At 39.1% G+C, this 27,055-nt stretch overlaps 1 protein-coding gene across 1 annotated transcript in view; it reads left to right on the top strand.

Moving 5' to 3' along the window:
- LOC126473544 (dedicator of cytokinesis protein 1) overlaps positions 1 to 27,055 on the top strand; it is a 420,590-nt gene that overhangs the window by 33,912 nt on the left and 359,623 nt on the right. The window contains exon 2 of the mRNA XM_050100670.1: positions 23,061 to 23,241. Within this exon, the coding sequence (XP_049956627.1) occupies positions 23,061 to 23,241 (181 nt within the window). The remainder of the gene's footprint in view (positions 1 to 23,060; positions 23,242 to 27,055) is intronic.

The raw sequence follows: 27,055 nt of genomic DNA on the forward strand, positions 1-27,055 counted from the left end.
ACGGTGTAGGTATCAATAATGAAGTACTGTCTGAAAGAAGCTTCGCAAATATTCAGTCAGATCGTTACTAGGTTTCAAAGTGGCACAAATGTTGGCAGTTTGCTTCAAATGTCCAGAAATGTAAAATTGTGCAGTTCACAAAACGAAAACGTAAAGTATCCTATGATAATAATATGAAGGAGTCACTATTGGAATCTGTCAACTCATAGAAATACTTGGGTGTAATAATTTGCAGGAGATGAAATGGAGCGATCGCATAGCCTCAGTTGTATGTAAAGCAGGTGACACAGTGATTCATTGGTAGAATGCTAGGGTAATGCTATCAGTCTACAATCTGCTCACTCGTGTGACCCTTCCTGCAGTGTTGCTGAAGTATGTTGGACCCATATCAGGAAGGACTAAAAGGAGCTATTGAACAGATACAAAGGAGGACAGCACGGCTGGGTCGACTCGTGGGAGTGTTTCTCGAAGATGCTGAATGAACTGAACTGGCAGACGAGTGGAGATAGAACCTACTTGGAAAGTTTAAACAACCAACTTTAAGTGATGAATCTAATAGGCTGAGGTAATAAAAGTCATGGGATAGCTATATGTACAAACACATATGGCGTGCACAAGGTAAAAAAAAGGGCCGCGCTTTGGCGGAGCTGTCATTTTCTACTCAGGTCATTCATGTGAAAGGGTATCAGCCATGATTATGGCCACAATTAACAGACTTAGAAAGCGGAATGGTAGTTGGAGCAGCTACACACATGGGACTTTCCACTTCGAAAATCGTAAGGAAATTCAGTATTCCGAGATCCACAGTGTGAAGAGTGTGCCGAGAATATCACATTTCAGGCGTTACATCTCACCACATACAACGCAGTGGCTCACGGCCTTCACTTAACTACCGAGAGCAGCATCGAGTTGTCAGTGCTAACAGACAAGCAGCACTGCGTGAAATAACCGCAGAAATCATTGTGAGACGTACGACGAACATATCCGTTAGGACAGTGCGGCGAAATTTGGCGTTAATGAGCCATGGCAACAAGGCGACCGACATGTGCCTTTGTTTACAGCACGACATCGCCTGCAGGGCCTCTCTTGGACTTTTGTTCGACTATAGACGAGTGGAAACCGTGTCCTGGTCAGATGAGACCTGATTTCAGTTGGTGAGATCTGATGGTGTGTGACGCAGACCCCACGTAGCCATGGACGCAAGTTGTCAGCAAGGGGCTGTGCAAGCTGGTGATGGTTCTGGTTATGGAAATGGCTATGTTCGGCTACTTGGAGACCATTTGCAGCTATTCATGGAATCCATGTTCCCAAACAACGGAGGAATTTTTATGGATGAAAACGCGCCACATCATTGGGCCACAACTGTTCGCGATTTGTTTGATTTGAAGAACATTCTGGACAGTTCGAACGAATGATTTGGTCTCCCAGATCGCCCGACATAAATCCCATAATCTGGAGGTCAGTCAGTGAACAAAATCCTTCACCGGCATTTTCGCTAGTACGGACGGCTAGCATGGCACAATATTTTTGCCCGTCATGTTCACCGATTTGTCGAGTCCGTGCCACGTCCAGTCGCTGCAGTACGCTGGGCAAAAGGAGGTCCGACACGTTATTAGGTGTCCCATTACTTTTGTCACTTCAGTGTGTTATAACTGCGCACGTATCGCTCCCGTTGGGATTGCGGAGACAAGATTAGATTAATTACAGCGCGCACAGGGGCATTTAAGCAGTCATTCTTATAGTGATCCATAAGTGAGAGGAACGGTGGAAAGCCCTAACGTACAGCGGAACGTAAGTCTGCCATACATTTTCTCAGCAGGTCTTCAGAGAACATGTGTAGATGTGGAACATCACATGCAGCTGACAACTAACAACGATGGTTGACATAAGGATTTCTTCTTCTCAAACCATGCCCAGATTATTCACATTTATTAAGTTTGTACTTAAATATATATATTCAGTAGTGTCTTAAGTAATACTCGATTTTCCCATTGTTGGGAACCTTGATATGTACATGAAAGTTTTGTTAAGCAGGCTTTGTGGTTATAAGTACGATAACAAGTAGAATAGAGGCCAATTTTCTTGTTTAAATATGTAAAATCCTATTAAGAGATTCACCAGATATTATGATTGTATCTACATTATGCGAATACTTAGTGCATCGTTTTTATTTCTACACATTTCTATTGGTTTCAGTGCAATGAACGTACACGGTAGCTACACTGCAATTTTCTGTTGTTGAGTTGTTTTTATTTCTACACTCTTCTATTGGTTTCAGTGCAATGAACGTACACGGTAGCTACACTGCAATTTTCTGTTGTTGAGTTCCTTAAGGGCGAAAAATAAGATCACTCTATTATTATTATTATTCTGTTAGTTACTGGGTTTATTTATTATTACTCTTCCAATTTCAGCGTATTTAGCAAATAACTGTAAAGGCAATTGAACGATATGTTCCCTAACTTCATTTTGAAATACAAGCAAAATATTTATGCCTTAATCACTTACTACTTACGTTGTTCGTCAATAAGGGAAATCGGCAGCTGACTTCTGATACACCACTGAACGTATTAACTAATCCGACTTAGAGTACTTCCCTCTTTGTCTTAAGAGTGGTGCAATTAATGTCCCAGAATATTTAATTTCGTGCTTAATAAACATATAAGAACTTCTTAGAACTGAAAAATTTCACTTTTACGTAAAACAATGTGCCGTAATTGTTTCCAACAATTATTGAACTCATAGATTTTATTGCAAGTTTGTTTGTAATATCTTTGCCAGCGGACCATAGACGGTCAACAATATTGTGCAATATTTCTTGAAGCGCAGTATTATTGAACGTGTGGGTGTGAGACTGAAAGATTAAGCAATTACATTGAGAACATCAAAAACTTTTGAAATATTTTGCGCTGTCCAGAAATATTGTGCCATCTGTGGGCAGTATTGCGCAATATCTTTGACAGTCTCTGGGGTTCTACAGACACTGGGTATCTTCGTGCGCACTGTTCGTAGTTAAGGCGTTGAAAACGGACTCCAAATTAGGCGGAAGAGCGGTATGATTAGAGTGCTTCGGAATGTATAAATAATTGCCAGCATTGTGAGATATGGCATATGGGTACAAAAACAGAAGTGTTTCATTCAGTAGTATATCCACTGCGGATGACGAACTGCGACTGTGATTTAAATTGGCGATATATCTGGTAATAAATATGCAACCAGTCGCTTTTTTACGATTTATTCAACCATGAACATGTTTTCGAGCCACTGCAGGCCAACCATCAAATGGAGGTGTTACAAGCACATTATGTATGTTGTGGACCAAGTCTAACTAGATGCAGTGCTGGTGCTGTAGACGGAAATTTAATAATCGGTGACGAAACGTTTACGAACCCGAAAGTCTTTTTATGTTTTAGGTTCTTACAGTGCACTGCCTTGTGGTATAAATATAAAATCTCTTCTTATCAGCACTGCATCTAGTTACACTTGGTCCACAACATAATGTTCTTGTAACACTTCCATCTGACGATGAGCCTGCAGTGGCTCGAACACATGCGCATGGTTTAATAAATAGCAAAAAAACGACTGGTTGCATATTTATTACCAGATAAATCGTCAAAGAAATGTTAAGAACGAATTGTAAATGATTTGTTACTCAGAAAATACAGGGAAATGCCACCACGGTCAATGTTTTTTTTTTTTTTTTTTTCGAAAAAATAATATATGCAAAATAAAGTAAATGTGGATAATGGTGTGTGTGTGTGGGGGGGGGGGGGGTGTACACACTCTACATACCCGCAAATAAATGTTTAGCGTACATATTATTTCATGACACGTTTCCATAACCCTGTATCAAATGCTTTAAGGTGACACTGCACTTGTAAATTTAAAATCTTCGAAGGAATAGCAAGTGGCAAATATTGCAGCATTACAGGTAAACACTTACTTACGTGGTGGAATTACCTCTTTTTGAACATAGGGATCTGAGCGTCCGCGAAAATTTAACCAGACGAGAGGGGGCAATGAAAGACTCCAAAATTTGTATTTTTGATGTAAAAGAGTTGGTCAGTTTGGATACAGAAACATTATATCGCAGAGAACTAATGGTTATCCACTCCGTATTTGTTACACTAACATAACTTCGATTCTGTACTTTGAACAACAAACGAACGACTATACAGCAATTGCTAAAGCCTTACTATTGCTTCCCTGAGATCAGCCACATTTGGATTTAGCGGAATCACCGGAAATCACGTGTAGAAGTATACAAAAATTTTGTAAAGAGGCAAAAACACCGTACACCATATTACAGGAGGGAGCGTAGCCCGCGGGAAGCAGGCCGGTTGCGAGAGTGGGGGGGGGGGGGGGGGGGGGTTGCAAGGAGATGCCTAACAAGGAAAACTTCTCATTGCACACCCCTCAGATTTAGTGGTAAGGTGTCTAAACGAGCAGCCCGTCAAAAACTGAACACAGATCAAGCATAGAAACAGGAAGAAGGTATGCTGAATTGCGAAATATAAACAGTGGACGGTCCAAACTTAAGATCTGTAACATAGGGCAACCGTGAACAGGCATGGCGTCGTGGTTGGTTACGGTGTTGGAATGCAATGTTCAAATCTCTCTCATACGTCATTCTTTTCTTCTTCACAAAATTATGAACTGTCTGTCAACTGTATCAAAATTTGTGTCTGTCGTGGTGTAGCGCCCAGCACATGCGACTGTTGCGTTTCGTTTTGGAAGTTTTGACTCTCGAATTCCTTTTTTGTTACATAGTTCACACCCGTTTATTTGTTGTTTTCATTTATGTGAGAGGTGTTGGTGAATTTCGTCCGCTCTCACATTTCATCCCATTTACTTGCGACCGTAGCATATTCTTATCATGTGACTGATATTCTATAACGAGTGTGTAGTGTAACAACTGGCAACACTACAAAAGGACAGACGCGTCAGTGACCGGACGGGCGGTTCATAGATTTGTGAAGAAGGAAGAAGAAGAAGAGGGAGATTTAAACACGGATCTCTCGCTTTGCACTCTAACACTCTGACCACAGAACCACGACGTCATTGTTCGCTCCATGTTGCACATCTTGAGCTGCGCTCGTTCACTGTTTCTATTGTGCTTCATTTTTCACAGTTCAGCACACATTCTTCCAGTTTTCATGCTTGATCTGTGTTCCGTTTTTGACGGCCATTTCACCACTAAATCTGACTGGGGTGTGTTGAGGAGTTTCCTTTGTAATTACAGGCTGACAATTATTGAAGTATATGAAATAAAATCGCCATAAAGTCTGAACGGTTTGCCTTAGGATATTCAAACTGCATGATTGGCCGTGGGGCATGATGGGAATTTGTATCGTTTGGTTTAGCGACGAAGCCCACTTTCATTTAGATGGGTTCATCAGTAAGCAAAATTGGCGCATTTGGGGGACTGAGAATCCGCATTTCGCGATCGAGAGGTCTCCTTCAGCCTCAACAGATGACTTTTGTGGTGTGCAATGTCCAGTCACGGAATAGTCAGTGCGATATTCCTTAACGGCACGGTGACTACCAGTCGGTACGTCAAGGTATTGGAATATGATTTCATCCCCATTATCTAAAGTGATCCTGGTTACGACAAGTTGTGGTTCATGCAAGACGGAGCTTGACCTCATCGAACCAGGAGAATGTTTGATGTCCTGGAGGAGCGCTTTGGGGACCGTTCTCTGGGATACCCAGAGGCCACTGGCATGGGTCATGATTGTCCGGCATATTCTTCGGATTTGAACACATGCGTCTCCTTTTTGTGAGCTGTATCAAAGACAACGTGTGTAGTAATAACCCCAAAACCACTGCCGAGCTGAAAACAGCCATTCTGGGGGTCATCGACTGCATCGATGTTCAGACACTTAAGCGGGTCATGCAGAATTTCGCTATTCGTGCGCCACATCGTCGCCAATGATGGCAGGAATATTGAACATGTTATAAATTAAATCCGAATATCTGTAGTGACGTGTACATACTGAATAAAGTGTGTGCACGTCATAGTTCGTAATTAATTTCCGTTTTTTTTCATATAGTTCAGTAATTGTATGTTGATAATCAGTTCTGCAGTATATCAGATGTTGGACAATCAACGCGCAAAATGATCATTTTTTAAAGTTTTCGTGAGAGATCTTTGATGGTCTTTGACACACTTTTTTTCTGCTTGCAACAAAGTAGAGCAATTATCAAAGCAGCAGCGTCTTTATCATCAGCAGTCCGAACCACACACAGTATTATTGAGCAGTTTAGGGAGAACGTCAGTAATATTCCACAATATTATTGTGCAGTATTCTTGACCGTCTAGGGGCCGGGTAGCGCGGCTGGCAAAAAAATCGTTTGTGGAAAAGAAGAAGAAGAAGAAACACAGACCTACAAGCACTGCTTCGGAGACACATCTGATAGATATTACGTTGCCTTTGAAATGTATTCTGTTATGGCTGTTCATTTATCTTGACAGTCCACGGGTCATTAGAGAGGATCACATTATTTTAACAAGCACAGGGAGCGTGTTCGACCGTGTTTTGTGGAGGAAACATCCCAACATTTGTTGTGAATTTTGGGGGATCACGAAATACCTAAACTAATGTGACGACACGGAAATCTTAATTCAGCCTCTCCAGAACAGCTGCTCTATTCCCATAGTGACTGCGGAAATTCTTTCGATTTCCTTCGGTTACTGCCACCAAACACTTTTCGGACCTCCAGAATATTTGGGTAACGTGAGGACAAAATACTTGTTGGAACACTGAATAGTATTGGGAAATAAGCCAATATTTGTTATTAAAATATCTGTAGTGAGTATTAAGAAATCTGTGGTGAGTGATGTCGTCTTGCGAACTGGTAATAGCTCACCCATTTCGAATAGCTGTAGGAGACAGGAATAAAGGCTGTTGTGTGGTAGGTGTACCATGTTTAATCCTCGCAGTACCAACCGTCGGCGGGGGTTACTTTATGTCCACCTTCCGAAAATATTGTAATACAGTCATGTACTTTATACAGGGTGTTACAAAAAGGTACGGCCAAACTTTCAGGAAACATTCCTCACACACAAAGAAAGAAAATATGTTATGTGGACATGTGTCCGGAAACGCTTACTTTCCATGTTAGAGCTCATTTTATTACTTCTCTTCAAATCACATTAATCATGGAATGGAAACACACAGCAACAGAACGTACCAGCGTGACTTCAAACACTTTGTTACAGGAAATGTTCAAAATGTCCTCCGTTAGTGAGGATACATGCATCCACCCTCCGTCGCACGGAATCCCTGATGCGCTGATGCAGCCCTGGAGAATGTCGTATTGTATCACAGCCGTCCACAATACGAGCACAAAGAGTCTCTACATTTGGTACCGGGGTTGCGTAGACAAGAGCTTTCAAATGCCCCCATAAATGAAAGTCAAGAGGGTTGAGGTTAGGAGAGCGTGGAGGCCATGGAATTGGTCCGCCTCTACCAATCCATCAGTCACCGAATCTGTTGTGGAGAAGCGTACGAACACTTCGACGGAAATGTGCAGGAGCTCCATCGTGCATGAACCACATGTTGTGTCGTGCTTGTAAAGGCACATGTTCTAGCAGCACAGGTAGAGTATCTCGTATGAAATCGTGATAACGTGCTCCATTGAGCGTAGGTGGAAAAACATGGGGCCCAATCAAGACATCACCAATAATGCCTGCCCAAACGTCCACAGAAAATCTGTGTTGATGACGTGATTGCACAATTGCGTGCGGATTCTCGTCAGCCCACACATGTTGATTGCGAAAATTTACAATTTGATCACGTTGGAATGAAGCCTCATCCGTAAAGATAACATTTGCACTGAAATGAGGATTGACACATTGTTGGATGAACCATTCGAAGTGTACCCGTGGAGGCCAATCAGATGCTGATAGTGTCTGCACACGTTGTACATGGTACGGAAACAACTGGTTCTCCCGTAGCACTCTCCATACAGTGACGTGGTCAACGTTACCTTGCACAGCAGCAACTTCTCTGACGCTGACATTAGGGTTATCGTCAACTGCACGAAGAATTGCCTCGTCCATTGCAGGTGTTCTCGTCGTTCTAGGTCTTCCCCAGTCGCGAGTCATAGGCTGGAATGTTCCGTGCTCCGTAAGACGCCGATCAATTTCTTCGAACGTCTTCCTGTCGGGAGACCTTCGTTCTGGAAATCTGTCTCGATACAAACGTACCGCGCCACAGCTATTTCCCTGTGCTAATCCATTCATCAAATGGGCATCTGCGAACTCCGCATTTGTAAACATTGCACTGACTGCAAAACCACGCCGGCTGGAGTGGCCGAGCGGTTCTATGAGCTACAGTCTGGAACCGCGCTGCTGCAACGGCCGCAGGTTCGAATCCTGTCTTGGGCATGGATGTGTGTGATGTCCTTAGGTTAGTTAGGTTTAAGTAGTTCTAAGTTCTAGGGGACTGATGACATCAGAAGTTAAGTCCCATAGTGCTCAGAGCCATTTGCAAAACCATGTTGGTGATGAACACTAACCTGTTGATGCTACGTACTGATGTGCTTGATGTAGAGCAATGAGTCGCATGTCAACACAAGCACCGAAGTCAACATTACGTTCCTTCAATTGGGCCAACTGGCGGTGAATCCAGGAAGTACACCACATACTGACGAAACTAAAATGAGCTCTAACATGGAAACTAAGCGTTTCCGGACACATGTCCACATAACATCTTTTCTTTCTTTGTGTGTGTGAGGAATGTTTCCTGAAAGTTTGGCCGTACCTTTTTGTAACACCCTGTATTTTAAAATTTTGAAAAAAAATATTTGTTTTCAATGAATTGTTTAACCAATAGGAATGTATGCTAATCGGTGTGCTCATTCATTCTGTGCCAAAAATGTTTGTTATTGACTTGTTTATTCCTTACAACAAAGCAATCGCCGTATTTATTTTGGTTTTCACCCTTTTTTTTACGCGCAGAAGGTCCATGTTCTTTAGCAATAACATTTATGTTCTGTCATGCAGTACGTATTCACCTGATGTATCCAGTTGCTTAATAAATTACAATAAAAGGCTACATCTTGACATGTTCTGCTTACGCTAACAGCAGTTAGTACAATATTGTCTCGAAAGTATTACGAGTTGTGGTCACACGATGGGGATAGGAGGTGGGGCTGGGACACTGAAAGGTGTATTACCTTCGTGTTAATAAGGAAGTCACCAAATTGTATTTGTATTTATGTAAAGAGGAGATGTAGCAGCAACAGAGTGAAAAGTTTGTGCCTGCCGTAGTTCGACTGGCGGCTGGAGGGCCTGCCCATGTTCCCGAATTCAGGATATCCTCATTAAGTGAGAATGGTATGGAGCTGTACCAACACGGTAAACTATTCAACAGTGCATAAAGTCCCTAAGTTTATAGAAAACAATATTACAGATACTAGCCTGCAACGCACAATAATATAGATAGACATCTCGTGATGTACCTTTTGACGCTGTGTAATATAAATTATTTGATATGTGTCGGAACGTTTAAAAAGAACGCACTGTTGTATTAGAGCAATATAAATCCACTGTAGTGTTGTAAATGGATTTGTCATTGTAACTCCTAGTTTCTTCATCAACAAGCTTATTTAATTCAGTGTATCCTGCTTAAAATGGAATAAAGTTATGCTACTGGACTTCCCATTCCTCAGTAGAGTTTTATTCCCATGTAAACGAACAACGCTTGTTGAAACGTGCATGAGTTGTCATGTTACGTCTTGTGTTTAAAAATTTTCTGCTGCTCTGGAAGGAGTGACTATTTGTGCAGTGAAGTAGAAATATGAGACTGAGCATTAAGTCATCTGCCTTCGATATTTAATTAAAGTGAAACAGCCGTTGTGCTGACTAAATCGGGCATCGGAACAACTGATGTGTAAAACAACTGACGATCGGAAATCCGATATTTAACTGGTCTAGCAAAACCGCCACGAATCTTAACATGTGAACACGATAGCAAAAAACTGTTTCCGAAATTCTCTTTTAATCCTCTGGAAGTTATGTATTATTCAGACGTAACAATTGTGGACGGATTCGCGTCTGGGAAATAGTGATCCAGCAATCGACTGTAGTGTGTGTCACTTCGTCTTGAACGTAGGGTATGACTGAAATTACTCCGTCACTGTCGATTTGTGTGTTCAAATGGTTCTGAGCACTATGAGACTCAACTTCTGAGGTCATAAGTCCCCTATAACTTAGAACTACTTAAACCTAACTAACCTAAGGACATCACACACATCCATGCCCGAGGCAGGATTCGAACCTGCGACCGTAGCGGTCACGCGGTTCCAGACTGAAGCGCGTAGAACCGCTCGGCCACCCAGGCCGGCTTTGTGTGTTCCTTTAAGTATTTGTGTTCATGGAAATAAAAAGTAAGAGGGTAAGTTTCAGTTCTGTGTACGTTATTTTATGTCGTATGTAATCCTTACCCACACAGCTGATGACTCCCGACATCGAACAGACAAGTATGAGGTATGGGTTTTAAATACGGTGACACGACAGTGGAAGACACTTCTAAACATTTGCACGCGATTAACGGCGTGGCTCAACAAATTCACAGTGAAATCCAGGTTTTGGAGCTGCCCCTTTCTTGCAACGCAAAAAATGGACACTGTGCAAAAACCCGGACACAAAACAGTGCACAGCCCCACTTCGTTTCAGCGTACGCAGACGGCAATGCTAACTACGTACCACCGTATATTTAATATTTCCACTAAGCCAGATGGTGCTGATAAGCCAGATTTGAAAATGTTGACAGTTGCTTTTATTTATCCCACCTTGCGACCGTACCCAGGAGCGATGTAAGTGCCCATCCGTCGGCCCCCGCCATTTGTGCCTGGTCGATCACAAATTGGGTTTGCGGTCACGGGAATTGTTTTCGCGTGTACAGTTACCCACGATCATGAACAACTTAAATTACCAGTTTAGACTAGCAGGCGATAGCGTTCGTGTCAGACATTATTGTGCACCCGCCATGTCATCATGTGTGCCCTACTTTGCACATGGTTTGGTACGTAGGACAACCGGAACTGAGGGGCACGATTAATTAATTTTAAGAGATCCTCTACAGTTGTTCTAATGATTAATCAACCAAGACCGGTTTTTACAGGTGTATAAAATTATTGTATTTGGTAAGGCATAACGCACAGTCGGGACAGTCAGTACAAGAGCTCAAAGTCACCCTTTCACTGACTGATCCGACCGCATGTTATGCCTTACCAAATAGAATAATTTTATACATTTGAAGATAGAATTTTAACATCTTGAAACCGGTCGTGGTTTCAATAATCATTAGCACAACTGAAGCGGATCTCTTTAAATTAATTATCTCGAGATGACTGGATGTTTGTGTTGTCCTCGTCATTTCATCGTCATTCATGAAAGTGGCGAGATTGGGCTGAGCAAAGGTTGGGAATTTGTACGGGCGCTGATAACCGCGCAGTAGAGCGACCCACAAACCAAACATCATCATCATCATCTTTAAATTAATTAGTCTTTCCTTGCATTAAAAGCTGAATTAAATTTTAGCTGCAACAGATCACCAAACCAAAGGCCAAGACAAGTGCTTTATCAAGGAAAAAAAGGGCGACAAAATCCCTTCAGAATTTAACAGGCGCCAACGAGGTGTGGTAGACACCATAACGATTTCAAACGCCGTCTTGTTGCCTATTGAACAACACAAGACACAAATGCAAGCAGCATCGGGAATGCCCGTCGATTAACAAATGCGCAAGTTGCTAAAAGTGGCCAGTGATTATGCAACATGGAGTCGTCAGCAACAGTTACCGTGACGTCATCGCCAGATGATGCGTCAGCCGGGGGACGCCGAACTCGCCCGATGAGACGACATCGGACTGCGCCGCCATCACGCCCCACCGCCGAGAGTTTCCGTAGAGCTCCGGAGTTTACGCGCCACTGTTCAGAGGCTGAAGTTGCCAAGCCTATAGTTGGTGGTGGTGGTGGTGTTGGTGGTGGTGGTGATGTTTGGTTTGTGGGGCGCTAAACTGCGTGGCGATCAGTGCAAGTACACATCCCCAATCTGTACACAGTCCAGTCTAGCCACTTTCATGAATGATGATGGAAGGAGGAGGACAACACAAACACCCAGTCCCTGGTCAGAGTGCCAGCCGGAGTGGCCGAGCGGTTCTAGGCGCTACAGTCTGGAACTGCGCGACTGCTATGGTCGCAGGTTCGAATCCTGCCTCGGGCATGGATGTGTGTGATGTCCTTAGGTTAGTTAGGTTTAAGTAGTTCTAAGTTCTAGGGGACTGATGACCTCAGCAGTTAAGTCCCATAGTGCTCAGAGCCATTTGAACCATTTGAACCTGGTCAGAGAAAATCCCAACTCGGCCAGGAATCAAACCAGGGACGCCTATAGTAGGTGCTACCTTCCTTCCCCACTAATCATTAACGACAAGTTTGAGGAACACACGGCTACAGAACACAGATGACAGCAACACAGTAAACAGCATATGAGCACACTCCACCAACAGCACAGTACAGAGAGTAACACCAACACCCATTACAACCCACAGAAGAAATCTCTGACTGATTTATGGATACTAGCACAGCATGGCAGCATCAAGCACAACACTGTGCATCAGGCAGTAGCACATCTGGCCAACATGTTCGCACCATGTCCGCTGAATTTCCCTGAGCGCCTACCAAAACAAAGGTCATATTTGAAGAAATACTCCAAGCTGGGAGTCCATCCATTGGACAACACCTGGTGTTCACTTTTTCACCTCGTTCACAAGAAAGACAGCTCATGGCTCCTCTGCGATGATTACTGCACGTTAAACAACACAATACATCCACATAGGTGCTGTATTCCAAGCATCAGGATTTTGCATGTGCATTAGCTGGCTTAAAAGTTTTAAGCATCATAAACTGCTGCAAAACTTACAACAAAATACATTGTTACATCCCGAAGTTGATGGTATATACACACTTTGGCCTGTTTCAATTTTTATTTATGCCATTGAGTCTCGAGCACAACGCACAGATGTAGCAACATTTTTTGGATGAAATGTTAAACTGGAGCTTCAGTTTTGCTTCACATACCTTGATGACAGTCTGGTGTTTTTACCAAATGTACAGCTACTTGAATGAAATGTGCAGGTGCAGGAATTGTTTCAGCGACTGCGTAACTAGGATGTAGTACGGAATGGAGAGCAGCACATTGTCGGCGAGAGCTTCTTAGGACAAATTGTTTCAGCAGATGGCATTCGAATATTACCAAAGAAGACCGCAACTGTATGAGCCTTTTGGAAGCAGATAGACAAGCAGTATTATGGCGTTTTCTTAGAACTCTAACTTTTGTCTTCATCACCTGCCAGCAGTGGCAGTCTTACAAACACTGCTCACAGATGCACTTGGAGGACACACCGCCACCTCAAGTGCATCCTGTAGACAGAAAAAGCTTTTCGTGATCTTCAGATGAGTAACTATCGCAGTGTTACCCACTCGCCTAGTGCCATCTGCGCCGCTGGCAGTAGTTGAAGAAGATAGTGGAACAGCGGTAGCTGAAGCTTTACACCAACAAATTTGCCAACATTGGCAACTGTTTAACTTTTTTCCCCAATGAGATGCAATCAGTGTAGCAGCAGTGCAGTGGCTATGATAGAGCACTGGTTGCAAGTATAACGGTGTTACGTATTTCTTCTCACAACTTGAAGCTCGCACTGTGACTGACCACAGACTTAAACCCCTGATCTTCTCTTCAGTACTGCTCTGTTTACCTATATTATTAGTATGTTTGTCCGAATTCATGGCATGCTTTGCATATGAGACGTGGTCATTATTTAAGTAATGACAGTTTTGATGATGTAGCCCAAACTGTTCTAACCCTAATCCGTGAAGATGGTGTGTGACTGAAACCAGGTGATATTTCGGTGTTAATAAAAAAGCAGCTGATGGTCAAACATGCATTTATACAAATACAGAGGCATGAGATGTACTTTGTTAGACATTGCACACTCAGCCAATACATTAATGCCAGAAATACAACCCCCCAAGAAGATTGCAGTGTTTGTTAGGTCATTATAAAGTAATTTTTCTGCCTGAACACCTTTCGAACACTGTAAAGGGTATTTCAAAAATTGTTATCTCACTGATGATATAAGCATAACTTAACCTTGCCAGACACAGCCCAGATGACAACTGACCAGACCTACAACTCGTTCAGAGTGAACAGCTCAAGTCTTTGTCATAAAAACTTGCATCATGCAACTTCAAACAACCGAAAATGATTTGCTACTACCATTACTCATGCACTAAAGGAAACTGTGTGTAAAATCCTTTGGGCTCCAGCAGGATAAAACATGGAGATGGAGACAACATGCAGAACAGCTAATAAAGTAAGGGGATTCCTTTGTCATGGATGGGACAGTTGATTACATTTTTCAGCAGTTGAAAGCTAATACAATGAAAATTATATACGGAAACTAAATTAAAAATCATATGAATAGTTATTTAACCTTCCCTTATAATCCGAATACCAGAAGTTTACAAAATGAGCTGTTAATCATCTTGTAAATTTTGTCATAGGTGAGGCAGCAAATGGGCATAGCATTCAATGTTGACTAACTGTGTGAATTCTGCAGTTACTTTCTTTTGGAAATATAGAAATTACACGAATAAAACAATTTTCTACACAATGAAATATCAATAAATATTACATCATTAATAGCAGTAATAGAAATTCCTGGTCTGAGTAACGTGTAAAATAAGGGAAAGGCAACCACTCACCTTTATTGGATCGATGTATGGAGCAAAGAAACACGTAACAGATAACAGCATTCACACACAAAACCACATAGTGTCTGTGTGGTTGTGTGTGAATGTGTGTACTGTTGTTGGAAAAAGAGCTAATGCTTGAAAGCTTGTAGATTGCTGTTTTCTGTTATGTGTTTCTGTGCTCCACACATTGATCTGCACTATGTCAGTGGTTGTCTTTACCATATTTTATACATTAAATTACTAATACTCACTCACAAAAACTGCAGTCAAAGATCGTCATGAGTGGGACAGGGAATTGTTGTAGGTGGGATTCATGTGAAGCAGAATTTTTTTTATAAATTAAAATTTGTTTAATTGTATCAGTTTTAGATGAATCAGTAGTTAATGTATTTAGATCTCACTTCCCATTTAAATAATCTTGTAGGAAAGTTTTATTATTACGTGTAAATAAGATAAATTTCGATACATTATTACTTCAAAATCCTGAGTACCTAGTTACTTAACTTTAAAAAATCCATCACTATAAAAGAACTATGCAATTGACTACTGGCCCACTTTCAGAAATGTTTAGATTTCCTAAAAACTCATAATATTGGGTGTTCCTAACATGTTTGATGTCTGGGTTTGGGAGAATAGCAAGAACTTGTTGAAATTCAGTGTATTATACACCAATCTCGTCAACTTGGAACACCTTTGCCGAGTCCCCTACAGGTCTCATACATACAGTCTGTATTTCTCCATTTTTTTGAGCAGCTCTCTGTACAGTTGCAGTATCTACATCCAAGCAGGTACTGCTCAATCCATTGTATGGCCGGTGGTGGACGGTATCCCATATCAGTACTAGTTGTTCCTTTTCTGTTCCACTTGCAAATAAAGCTAGAGAAAAACAATTGACTATGTGCCTCCGTGTGAACCCTAATTTGTTGTACTTTATCTTCGTGATTCTTATGCGCAATGTATATCTGTGGTAGTAGAATCATGTGGCAGTCAGCTTCAAATGCTGGTTCTGTGAATTTTCTCAGTAGTGTTTCTCTAATGAACGTCACCTTCCCTGCAGGGATTGCCATTTGAGTTACTGAAACATGTCCTTAACACTTGTGTATTGTTCGAACCTACCAGTAACATATCTGAATTGCTTCAATGTCTTCCTGTAATCCAACTTGGTATGGATCCCAAACACTTGAGCACTGCTCAAGAATAGGTCGCTCTAGCGTCCTATATGTGGTCTCCTTTACAGATGAACCTCACTTTCCTAGAATTCTCCAAATAATCCAAAGTTGAAATCATTACCATAACACATGCTTGTTCCATTTCATATCAGTTTGCAGCATTATACTCAGGTATTAAATGATGTGACTCAGTTGAGCTTACACTACTAATGCTGTATCTGAACATTATAGGTTTGTTTTTCCTATTCATCCACATTAACTTACATTTTTCTACAGTAGAACTAGCTGCCATTCATCACACCAACTAGAAATTTTGTCTAAGTCATCTTGTATCTTCCTACAGTCTCACAACTTTGACAGCTTACCATACACCAGAGCATCATCAGCAAACAACTGCAGATTGCTGCCCATCCTATCTGCAAAAACATTTATGTATATAGAGAAAAACTGTGGTCTTATCACACTTCCATGGATCACTCCTTATGGTACCCTTGTTTCTATTGAACACCCACCATCAGGGACAACGTACTGGGTTCTGTAACTTAGGAAGTCTTCAAACCACTCACATATCTGTGAACTAATTCCGAATGCTCGTACCTTCCTTAACAGTTGGTGGTGTAGCACTGTGTCAAACGATTTCTGGAAATCTAGAAATATGGACCCTGTCTGTTGCCCTTCATCCATAGTTTGCAGTGGGTCATTCTGCGTCAAATCATGCAGGTCATGTCACCCATCATCTCAAATTTTCACGAAACTTTGCACATTTGCTAATACTTATAACACAAGAACTTGTACAAAATCTTTTTGCACTCAGATTAAAACTTTTTTTTCATATTGAATTTTAAATGTGATATTCTGATAACTGTACTCCGCAACCATGTCAATGCAAAATGGTACTTACCTACATAAACACACATAACTCAGGTGTTTATGAAGCTTTTGATTTGGATTTTTTTTTCATAAGCTAAGAGAAGTACATACTTAACAGACTTGTAATTATTTAAGCAGTGAAGATACAAAGAACTATACAAAAAATTTAATATGTGTCACTTTCCAATTTCTGGAGAAAGTATGCACACATTGAAAAATGCTTTTATTACATTTCTCCAACCTGGTGGGAATGTAAAATTGGTCTTAAATAATTCCCAAGGCAGTACACATTGTAATAAAATGAAATTATTAATGAGTTTTCTAAGAATGGACACACAAATAAATCTGAAATCACAATACTTTGTGTTATGATGAAAAAAAGTAATTCTAAGAAAGATCATTCATACCTGACATCCACTGCTTTAGATTTTAACAAAACTATTTCTGCTTGTGTTATTTTCTGCGTGGCGATAGTCAGTGCAAAATTTCTCCACATACTTCATGTAGTTTGAGGGGAAAAAATGGAAATTGTTTACAAATGTAAATGGCGCAACTGAAGTTTGTCATTTGGTTTGTATTACTGCAGACAATAATAATAATAATAATAATAATAATAATAATAAACCCTATGCCCACCCACAATGGTAACGACACTGCTAGCCAACTGGAAAATGATTTAAATCCAAATAGAGGTGTTTTGCAGGATATGCTTCCTGCAACCACCCTAGAAGGAAAACAAAGACAGAGGATGAGATGGTCAGATGAAGTTAATCGACACCTCATGTTCTGTTATTACCAAGCAACAAACCTAGGAACCAACACAACTGGATACAGATCACAAGTATACACAACATTTATTACCAGATACCCAGAATTAAAATTTTTAACAGAACAACGACTAGCTGATCAGATCCGTGTAATAATAAAAAATAACAGGATACCCCAGTCAGAATTAGGAAACATCAAACAACAAGTACAACAAATACTGGAACAAAATAATGTGCAATCAGAAGAAGAAGAAAATACAGTAATGGACTCAAACATCCCAGAGCAAACAAACAAAGAACAACACGCACCAATTAAACAATCAGAGGAAAACGAAATATTAAGACAGCCACCAGAACAAGCACAAATAGAACACGAAGTGACACAGATGTTAGATATAGAAGAAAAATTTCAGCTAACATATATAGAATACAAAGACACAAATACAGACATTAGACAATTCTTGCATAGACCACCAAATAACCCACAAGTCGAAACAACAATAAAAACTATCAACACAATCATACACAACAAAATAAATGAAAACACAACTATGGAAGAGTTACAACTACTGGTTTGTATAGGAGCACTCACTACACTAAATATACACACTAGGCAGAGATCAGAACCAACCAACACACAGAAGAAACCCACAAAACCAGCATGGCAACACAGGCTACAGATCAAAATAGAAAAACTGAGAAAAGACACCGGACAGCTAACACAATTTATAAGAAATGAAATGTCAGAAAAAAAAAAAAAAAAAAAAAACGAAAAAGGTTAGGTAAAATCTCACAACAAGAAGTGATAGAGCAATTAGATGAAAATAAGCAGAAATTACAAGCATTGGCCAAACGACTTAGAAGATACAAAAAAAGTGAAAATAGAAGGAAACAAAACCAAACATTCAACACAAACCAAAAGAAATTTTACCAGACAATAGATAACACACACATTAAAATAGACAATCCACCAAACATAACAGACACGGAACACTTCTGGAGCAACATATGGTCAAACCCGGTACAACATAATGGGCATGCACGGTGGATACAGGCAGAAACAGACTCGTACAAGATGATACCACAAATGCCTGAAGTGATAATTTTGCAACATGAAGTCACCCAAGCAATTAATTCTACTCACAATTGGAAAGCCCCTGGAAATGATAAAATAGCAAATTTCTGGCTAAAGAAATTCACCTCGAGACATTGACATCTAACTAAATTATTTAACAGTTACATTGCAGACCCATACACATTCCCTGATACACTTACACATGGAATAACTTATCTGAAACCTAAAGATCAAGCAGACACAGCAAACCCAGCTAAATATCGCCCCATAACATGCCTACCAACAATATACAAAATATTAACTTCAGTCATTACACAGAAATTAATGACACATACAACACAGAACAAAATTATAAATGAAGAACAAAAAGGATGTTGTAAAGGGGCACGAGGATGTAAAGAGCAACTGATAATAGATGCAGAGGTGACATATCAAGCTAAAACTAAACAAAGGTCGCTACACTATGCATACATTGATTACCAAAAAGCTTTTGATAGTGTACCCCACTCATGGTTACTACAAATATTGGAAATATACAAAGTAGATCCTAAATTGATACAGTTCCTAAACATAGTAATGAAAAATTGGAAAACCACACTTAATATCCAAACAAATTCAAATAATATCACATCACATCCAATACAGATTAAGCGTGGAATATACCAAGGAGACTTATTAAGTCCTTTCTGGTTCTGCCTTGCTCTGAACCCACTATCCAACATGCTAAATAATACAAATTATGGATACAATATTACTGGAACATACCCACACAAAATCACACATCTGCTATACATGGATGATCTAAAACTACTGGCAGCAACAAATCAACAACTCAACCAATTACTAAAGATAACAGAAGCATCCAGCAATGATATAAATATGGCTTTTGGAACAGACAAATGTAAGAAAAATAGCATAGTCAAGGGAAAACACAATAACCAAGAAGATTACATATTGGATAACCACAGCGACTGCATAGAAGTGATGGAAAAAGCAGATGCCTGTAAATATCTAGCATACAGACAAAAAATAGGAATAGATAATACAAATATTAAAGAAGAACTAAAAGAAAAATATAGACAAAGACTAACAAAAATACTGAAAACAGAATTGACAGCAAGAAACAAGACAGAAGCTATAAATACTTATGCTATACCAATATTGACCTACTCATTTGGAGTAGTGAAATGGAGTAACACAGACCTAGAACCACTCAATACACTTACACAATCATAATGCCACAAATATAGAATACATCACATACATTCAGCAACTGAAAGATTCACATTAAGCAGAAAGGAAGGAGGAAGGGGATTTATCGACATAAAAAACCTACATTATGGACAGGTAGACAATTTAAGAAAATTCTTTCTAGAACGAGCAGAAACTAGCAAAATACACAAAGCAATCACTCATATAAATACATCGGCTACACCACTGCAATTTCATAACCACTTCTACAACCCTCTAGATCACATAACATCAACAGATACGAAGAAAGTAAATTGGAAAAAGAAAACACTACATGGCAAGCACCTGCCACACATCGATCAAGACGCATCCAACACATGGCTAAGAAAAGGCAATATATACAGTGAGACGAAAGGATTCATGATTGCAATACAGGATCAAACAATAAACACCAAATATTACAGCAAGCGTATTATTAGAGATCCCAATACCACAACAGATAAATGCAGACTTTGCAAACAACAAATAGAAACAGTAGATCACATTACAAGCGGATGTACAATACTAGCAAATACAGAATACCCCAGAAGACATGACAATGTAGCAAAAATAATACATCAACAGCTTGCCTTACAACATAAACTTATAAAACAACACATTTCCACATACAAGTATGCACCACAAAATGTACTGGAGAACGATGAATACAAATTATACTGGAACAGAACCATTATAACAGATAAAACAACACCACATAACAAAACTGACATCATACTCACCAATAAAAAGAAGAAACTAACACAACTAATCGAAATATCCATACCCAATACAACAAATATACAAAAGAAAACAGGAGAAAAAAATTGAAAAATACATCCAACTGGCTGAGGAAGTCAAGGACATGTGGCATCAGGATAAAGTTGACATTATACCAATTATACTATCAACTACAGGAGTCATACCACACAATATCCACCAGTACATGAATACAATACAGCTACATCCAAACTTATATATTCAACTACAGAAATCCGTAATTATTGATACATGTTCAATTACCCGAAAGTTCCTAAATGCAATATAACATATACTGTACAGTTAAAAGGAAGTCACGCTTGATCGAGGTCTGCGTCACTTTCCATTTTTGACCGGACATAACGCCTGAGAAAAGAAAGAAATAATAATAGAATGTATCTTATTTTCAGCACATCAGTCCTATTTTTCCAGATGTCACAGAAGGGACTTACTTTTCTGGAAAAAAATTAAGAACTATTCTTGACTTATGGGAATCTATAGAAAATCAGCTTAAGCTGTTGTGGTCCAAACAATGATTTTTATACAGCATGTCCCAGCTATCTTGTCCACCCAAAATATCTCTGGAACAATAACAGCTATTGGAAAACGACTTTCACCGGTATCAATGTAGGGCTGGGGCCCATGAATGTACATATTTGGAAACATTCTAAAGAAAAAGCATATGTGTTTTTTAACACAAACTTATGTTTTTTTAAATGGACCTCCTAAATTTTTTCTTCAGGAATCCATAGCATGACAAAGTACATACACAATGGCGTTGATTGCATCGCAATATTCCCATTACATCCCAAGATATTGAGACGCGAAGTTGACGCTTGGACCACCCGACATGCGCTGTTAGCGCATGTCCTGACGCTCAGGCGTGAACCCCATGCCGCCCGTAATTGCGATGTGAAGGAAGAAAATATCAAACTGATAGACAAATAGGAAATTGATGTATATTTGCTGCAGCAGGCAAGAAACTAGAATCTACCCGGATTTCCTGATTTCTGAAAAGCATTTGAGTCTGTACCACATCTAGGCTTATTGTCCAAAGTACTATCATATGGATTAAGGATTTTTTGGAAGGGAGGATGCAGTGTTTTTATATTCAATGGAGAATCATTTTCAGATGAAGAAGTAACTTTGGGTGTGCCCAAGGGAACTGCATTGGGACCCTTACTGTTCGCATTGTATATTAATGACTTTGTGGACAATATTAATAGCAACTTCAGACTTTCTACAGATGGTGCAATTATCTATAATGGAGTGCTATATGAAAGAAGCTGTATAAATATCCAGTTATATCTTGATAAGATTTCGAAGTGGTGCAGAGATTAGCTACTTGCTTTCAGCATTCAGAAATGTAAAATTGTGCACTTCACAAAGTGAGAAAAACGTATCCTAAGACTATAGTATCAGTGAGCCACAGTTGAAATTTGCCAACTAATACAAATATCTGGGTGTAGCACTTTGTAGGGATATGAAAAATGGAATGATCACATAGGCTCAGCCATGGTAGACTTCAGTTTATTTGTTGAATACTAGGGAAATGCAATCAGTCTACAAAGGATGTTGCTTACAAATCACTCATGTGACCTGTACTTGAATATTGCTCAAGTGTATGGGACTCAAACCAAATAGAACTAGCAGAGGTGTTGAATGTATACAGAGAAGGGCAGCATGAATGGTCACATGTTTATTTGACCTGAGGGAAAGTGTAACAGAGATGAAGAAACTGAACTAGCAGAGTCTTGGAAGGTGGGCACAAACTGCCCTGAGAAATTCTACAAACGAAGTTTCAAGAACTGGCTTTAAATGATGACTCTAGCAATAAACTAGAACCCTCTACACTTTGGTCACAAAGGGATCATGAGGAAAAGATCAGATTAATTACAGCACACACAGAGGCATTTAAGCAATCATTCCTCCCGCACTCTAAACATGAATTATATGGAAGAAACCCCAATAACTGATACAGTGCACATACAGTGGTTGGTGAAGCATAGATATAGATGTAGATATGGATGACTTGTCACCATAATGTGTGTTTACTTATATACAGTGCTAGAATTTATAAGGATGCAAATTCCACTAAGTCTGAGCTAAGAAGGGTAGAATGCAAAAATTGAGTATTTTATGAAACTGTTCAATAAGAACTGGACTGGAGGGATGTTTATAGTAGGAAGGCATGAACAAAAACTGCTACATATCTTCTTCAAAAGTATTTCAGATTAGACTGAAGCCTGGTGTGTGTGTGTGTGTGTGTGTGTGTGTGTGTGTGTGTGTGTGTGTGTGTGTATTTGCTATAATAGTTGCTTGTCATTTGTGGGCTTAAGTTATTATCCAGTGAATTGTTTCTTCTAATCTCATCTTCCATTCTTTCTCATGAAGTGTCCTGGGTAATTTTTGCTTGTAATTTTTTTCAGCCATTCACAACTTCTTTGAGGACAAACCGTATCGCATTAAGCTTTCTGTTGGGGAGACTGTTAATATTTTGGAAGAAAATGGGGAGTGGTATTTTGGATACACAACCAAGAACCGTGCACTGCGCGGAATATTTCCTAAAAACTATATCCATATTAAGGATACGGCCAGCACAAAATTGGGGTGAGTCTATCATATATTTAACTGTCAAAATCATAATCATTTGATTTTATTAATTAGTAATAAAATATGCACTTGTACATCAAAATTTTTGATTCTGTGGAGATAAGTGTTTTATTATGACATTTAATTAAAAGTTGAGTACTCATAAATGAACAAAGTGATTTTAGCATATGTCACTATAACGTCTTACAATATGATATGTTCTTGACTATCTCTGTCTAGTACGAGTAAACCAAGTTGCTCAATAAGCGACTTAAATCACATTTCCGTTTAAGTATAGACAGGGGTAATCGTAATAACCCTTCTGTGTGAACTATATTTTTGACTTTTAAACATAGCTCTCTCAGTTTACAGAGCTCTAATTGTTAATAGTTGAAAGTTTCACTCAGTGCTTAGCTCTCTGCATAACAAAAATCTGCCTGCATAGCCAAGCACATTAATGCACCACTTTCAAGACATGGTGTTGCGAGCCCGACCTGAATCGAATATGCTTAACGGTTTAATGATGAGGGTTGGTGAGGTGGCCATCCCCAATGTGGTTTTTAGGCAGTTTTTCATATCCCACTAAGTGAATGTTGGGCTGGTACCCATGTCCTGCATCAGATACATGTTACACAAACATTTAGAAAATATCCTCACATTTGCACATCAGTTCTGTTCTAGGTGCAGATAGACGGGAGATGCAGATAGATGGGGTACACTTTTTCTGTCATAGGGGTGAATAGGAGACTGATTATCTAAGATGTCTGGTCTCCTTAAACACACAATTGACAACAGCTGCAGGAGCAGCTTAACAAAAAAAATATTTCTATATTTTATGTTGCTAGTGGATTTCTGATCTCTCTTTGTCTTCCTCAACATCATTCATCTTTTGCCTGCTTTTGAATTGTTGCATGATGCTGCAACTCATTAGTTCTTAATACAATGTAGCGGTATTGTCTCATTTGCAAATACACTTGTCCTCAGAGTATCACAGACACTTGAACATATTATGACAGTACTTTTTGCTCAAAGTTCTACCATTTCTCAGCTTCAGTTACAAATGTTATATCGTAATATTTCTCTGTATTCACAGAACGGCAATACAGTGTGAGGAACAGCCCGTTTTCTAGCACCCTCAGTTATGTGTCAGATGATTTATCTAAGATCATTTTTTATTTATGTAGTCTGTCACCTTTCATAATCCACTTATGGCAACTGATGAGCCAAAATGAAGTGTGAATGATAGTGATTCAGTAATTCTTTGCATCACAGATTTATTGGGTGGGCATGTAGACATATTTCATACATTTTTCATTATAAAAGCCCAAAACAGGTTATTTATTGCAGATTTTTTTGTGGAAAATCAAAGAGGGTTTCATTCTATTCCTTAGAAGACACATTTACTTGTACAGTCATATGTCATGTTTCCAGCAAATCATTAAATGTGATGAGAGCCTATCAGTAGTAATGTTTAATTAGTCCAGTTTTTGGTATGTTCCATGGATCTTATTCATGACAACCCATTAAGATGTATAATATTCCAGTAAGCTTACAAATAAAGTGCATTTTCTCTCTGAAAACATGGGTACATGCTGGCTATTTACATAACTTGATATATTTAGTATCAGTCTTCTACAAAATTTGATAAATTGCATTAACTGACTATTCTCTTGGTTCTTAGTTGAATAGTTTATACATTATGAATGGAAAAACAGATGCCTCTTGTGTAATATTCTACACTATTGTAAAATATTACACCAATTTTGTGTGCTTTTCATTCATAAGTTTGATACATTTTATCTAGACATGTAGAGATATTATTTACTCAGAAATCCACATATGGAGAAGAAAGAGATGCCACGTAGAAATTATTGTAAATTTTTTTTAAACTTTCATTATATACCACCAGCTTTAAATCACAAGGGAAGAGATCAAGTATTTTTTATAGCTGTGTACTTTTCTCTGTGAAAGTAAGATTAAGTTGCAGCTGATAGAGAATGTTTATGTTCTTAGCGTTATATTAATGGATGGTGGTATTATATTGGATTTGTGCTTGATTCTTCACAATAAACGTTTGTGACAGAGTAAATCTATTGTGAGGCTATTGTTAGTTTGCCTAATTTTGTAAGCAGTTGCTAACAAGAAGTTAGAGGATGAACACCAGATGTTATCCTTACAACATGTTTATGTGCAATAAATAATTTGTGAATATGTTTAGAATTGCATGAGAAAAATATTCCGTATGTCATAAGTGAATGAATGTCTGCAAAGTAAACCAATTTACAAATACTTTCTTCACAAAAGTCAGCACTTACTTATAGAACAAATGTCAGTGAAATGTAGACCATATGTTCAGTGGAGAGGTCCATGTGGAAACCCAATTGTGGCTGACCAAGAATTGTATATTAGTGAGTATGAAACAGGTCTGTAGTGATTAATACCTGTCCTGCTACTTTCCATAAACAAGTGTCTAACAATGGTATATTCTATTCTTTCAGGAGATATGGTTTGTGAAAAATATTCTTAAAATATTGATTACAGTACCTATATCACAACAACAAGCTTTTAATATTTTGTTGAAAATGTTATCAACCCCATAAGAATAATTTGCTTCTAAGAAAGTAAATTATTTTCCTTATAACCTTGAAGTAAGTTACAGTGGCCTTGAATTGACTGACTGGTTGTGGTACTGATTGTTGCATAAACTGTAATGTTTTCTCTTGAAGATACATACTTGGTGTCAAGGAACACCTAGTCATTATCTTTGGTTACTAGATTGGGTTTTTCCCAGATAGATTTTGGTATTTTGCTTATAACTATGATGCGTATTGTTTTGATTTTATTTTTAGAGTTTTTAATCTTTGCCATGACATGCAAGCTTTTTGATTTTCTATAACTCTTATCAGTAGAGAATAATATGAAAGCGGTTGAACAGCTTTACTTATCCAAACCATTCGTATAGTTTCTCTATCTTGATACATGATACTGCAAGGTCTTTTATTTTCCAAGGCTTCTTTGACAAACTACTGGTATTGTATTTAACAGTTTTCATTGGAAAATAACCGTTAAATATAAAGATAATGTACTTACAAATACATAAATTTAGAGTTTGCATCCATTGCATAACTTAATCATAGCTAACACTTGGTTCAAGAATCATAAAAGAAGGTTGTATACCTGGAAGAATCCTGGAGATACTAAAAGGTATCAGATAGATTATATAATGGTAAGACAGAGATTTAGGAACCAGGTTTTAAATTGTAAGACATTTCCAGGGGCAGATGTGGATTCTGACCACAATCTATTGGTTATGAACTGCAGATTGAAACTGAAGAAACTGCAAAAAGGTGGGAATTTAAGGAGATGGGACCTGGATAAACTGAAAGAACCAGAGGTTGTACAGAGTTTCAGGGAGAGCATAAGGGAACAATTGACAGGAATGGGGGAAAGAAATACAGTAGAAGAAGAATGGGTAGCTCTGAGGGATGAAGTAGTGAAGGCAGCAGAGGATCAAGTAGGTAAAAAGACGAGGGCTAATAGAAATCCTTGGATAACAGGAGAAATATTGAATTTAATTGATGAAAGGAGAAAATATAAAAATGCAGTAAATGAAGCAGGCAAAAAGGAATACAAATGTCTCAAAAATGAGATCGACAGGAAGTGCAAAATGGCTAAGCAGGGATGGCTAGAGGACAAATGTATGGATGTAGAGGCTTGTCTCACTAAGGGTAAGATGGATACTGCCTACAGGAAAATTAAAGAGACCTTTGGAGAGAAGAGAACCACTTGTATGAATATCAAGAGCTCAGATGGCAACCCAGTTCTAAGCAAA

This window comes from Schistocerca serialis, chromosome 4 (assembly GCF_023864345.2).
Source record: "Schistocerca serialis cubense isolate TAMUIC-IGC-003099 chromosome 4, iqSchSeri2.2, whole genome shotgun sequence".
NCBI classification, from domain to species: Eukaryota; Metazoa; Arthropoda; class Insecta; order Orthoptera; family Acrididae; genus Schistocerca; species Schistocerca serialis.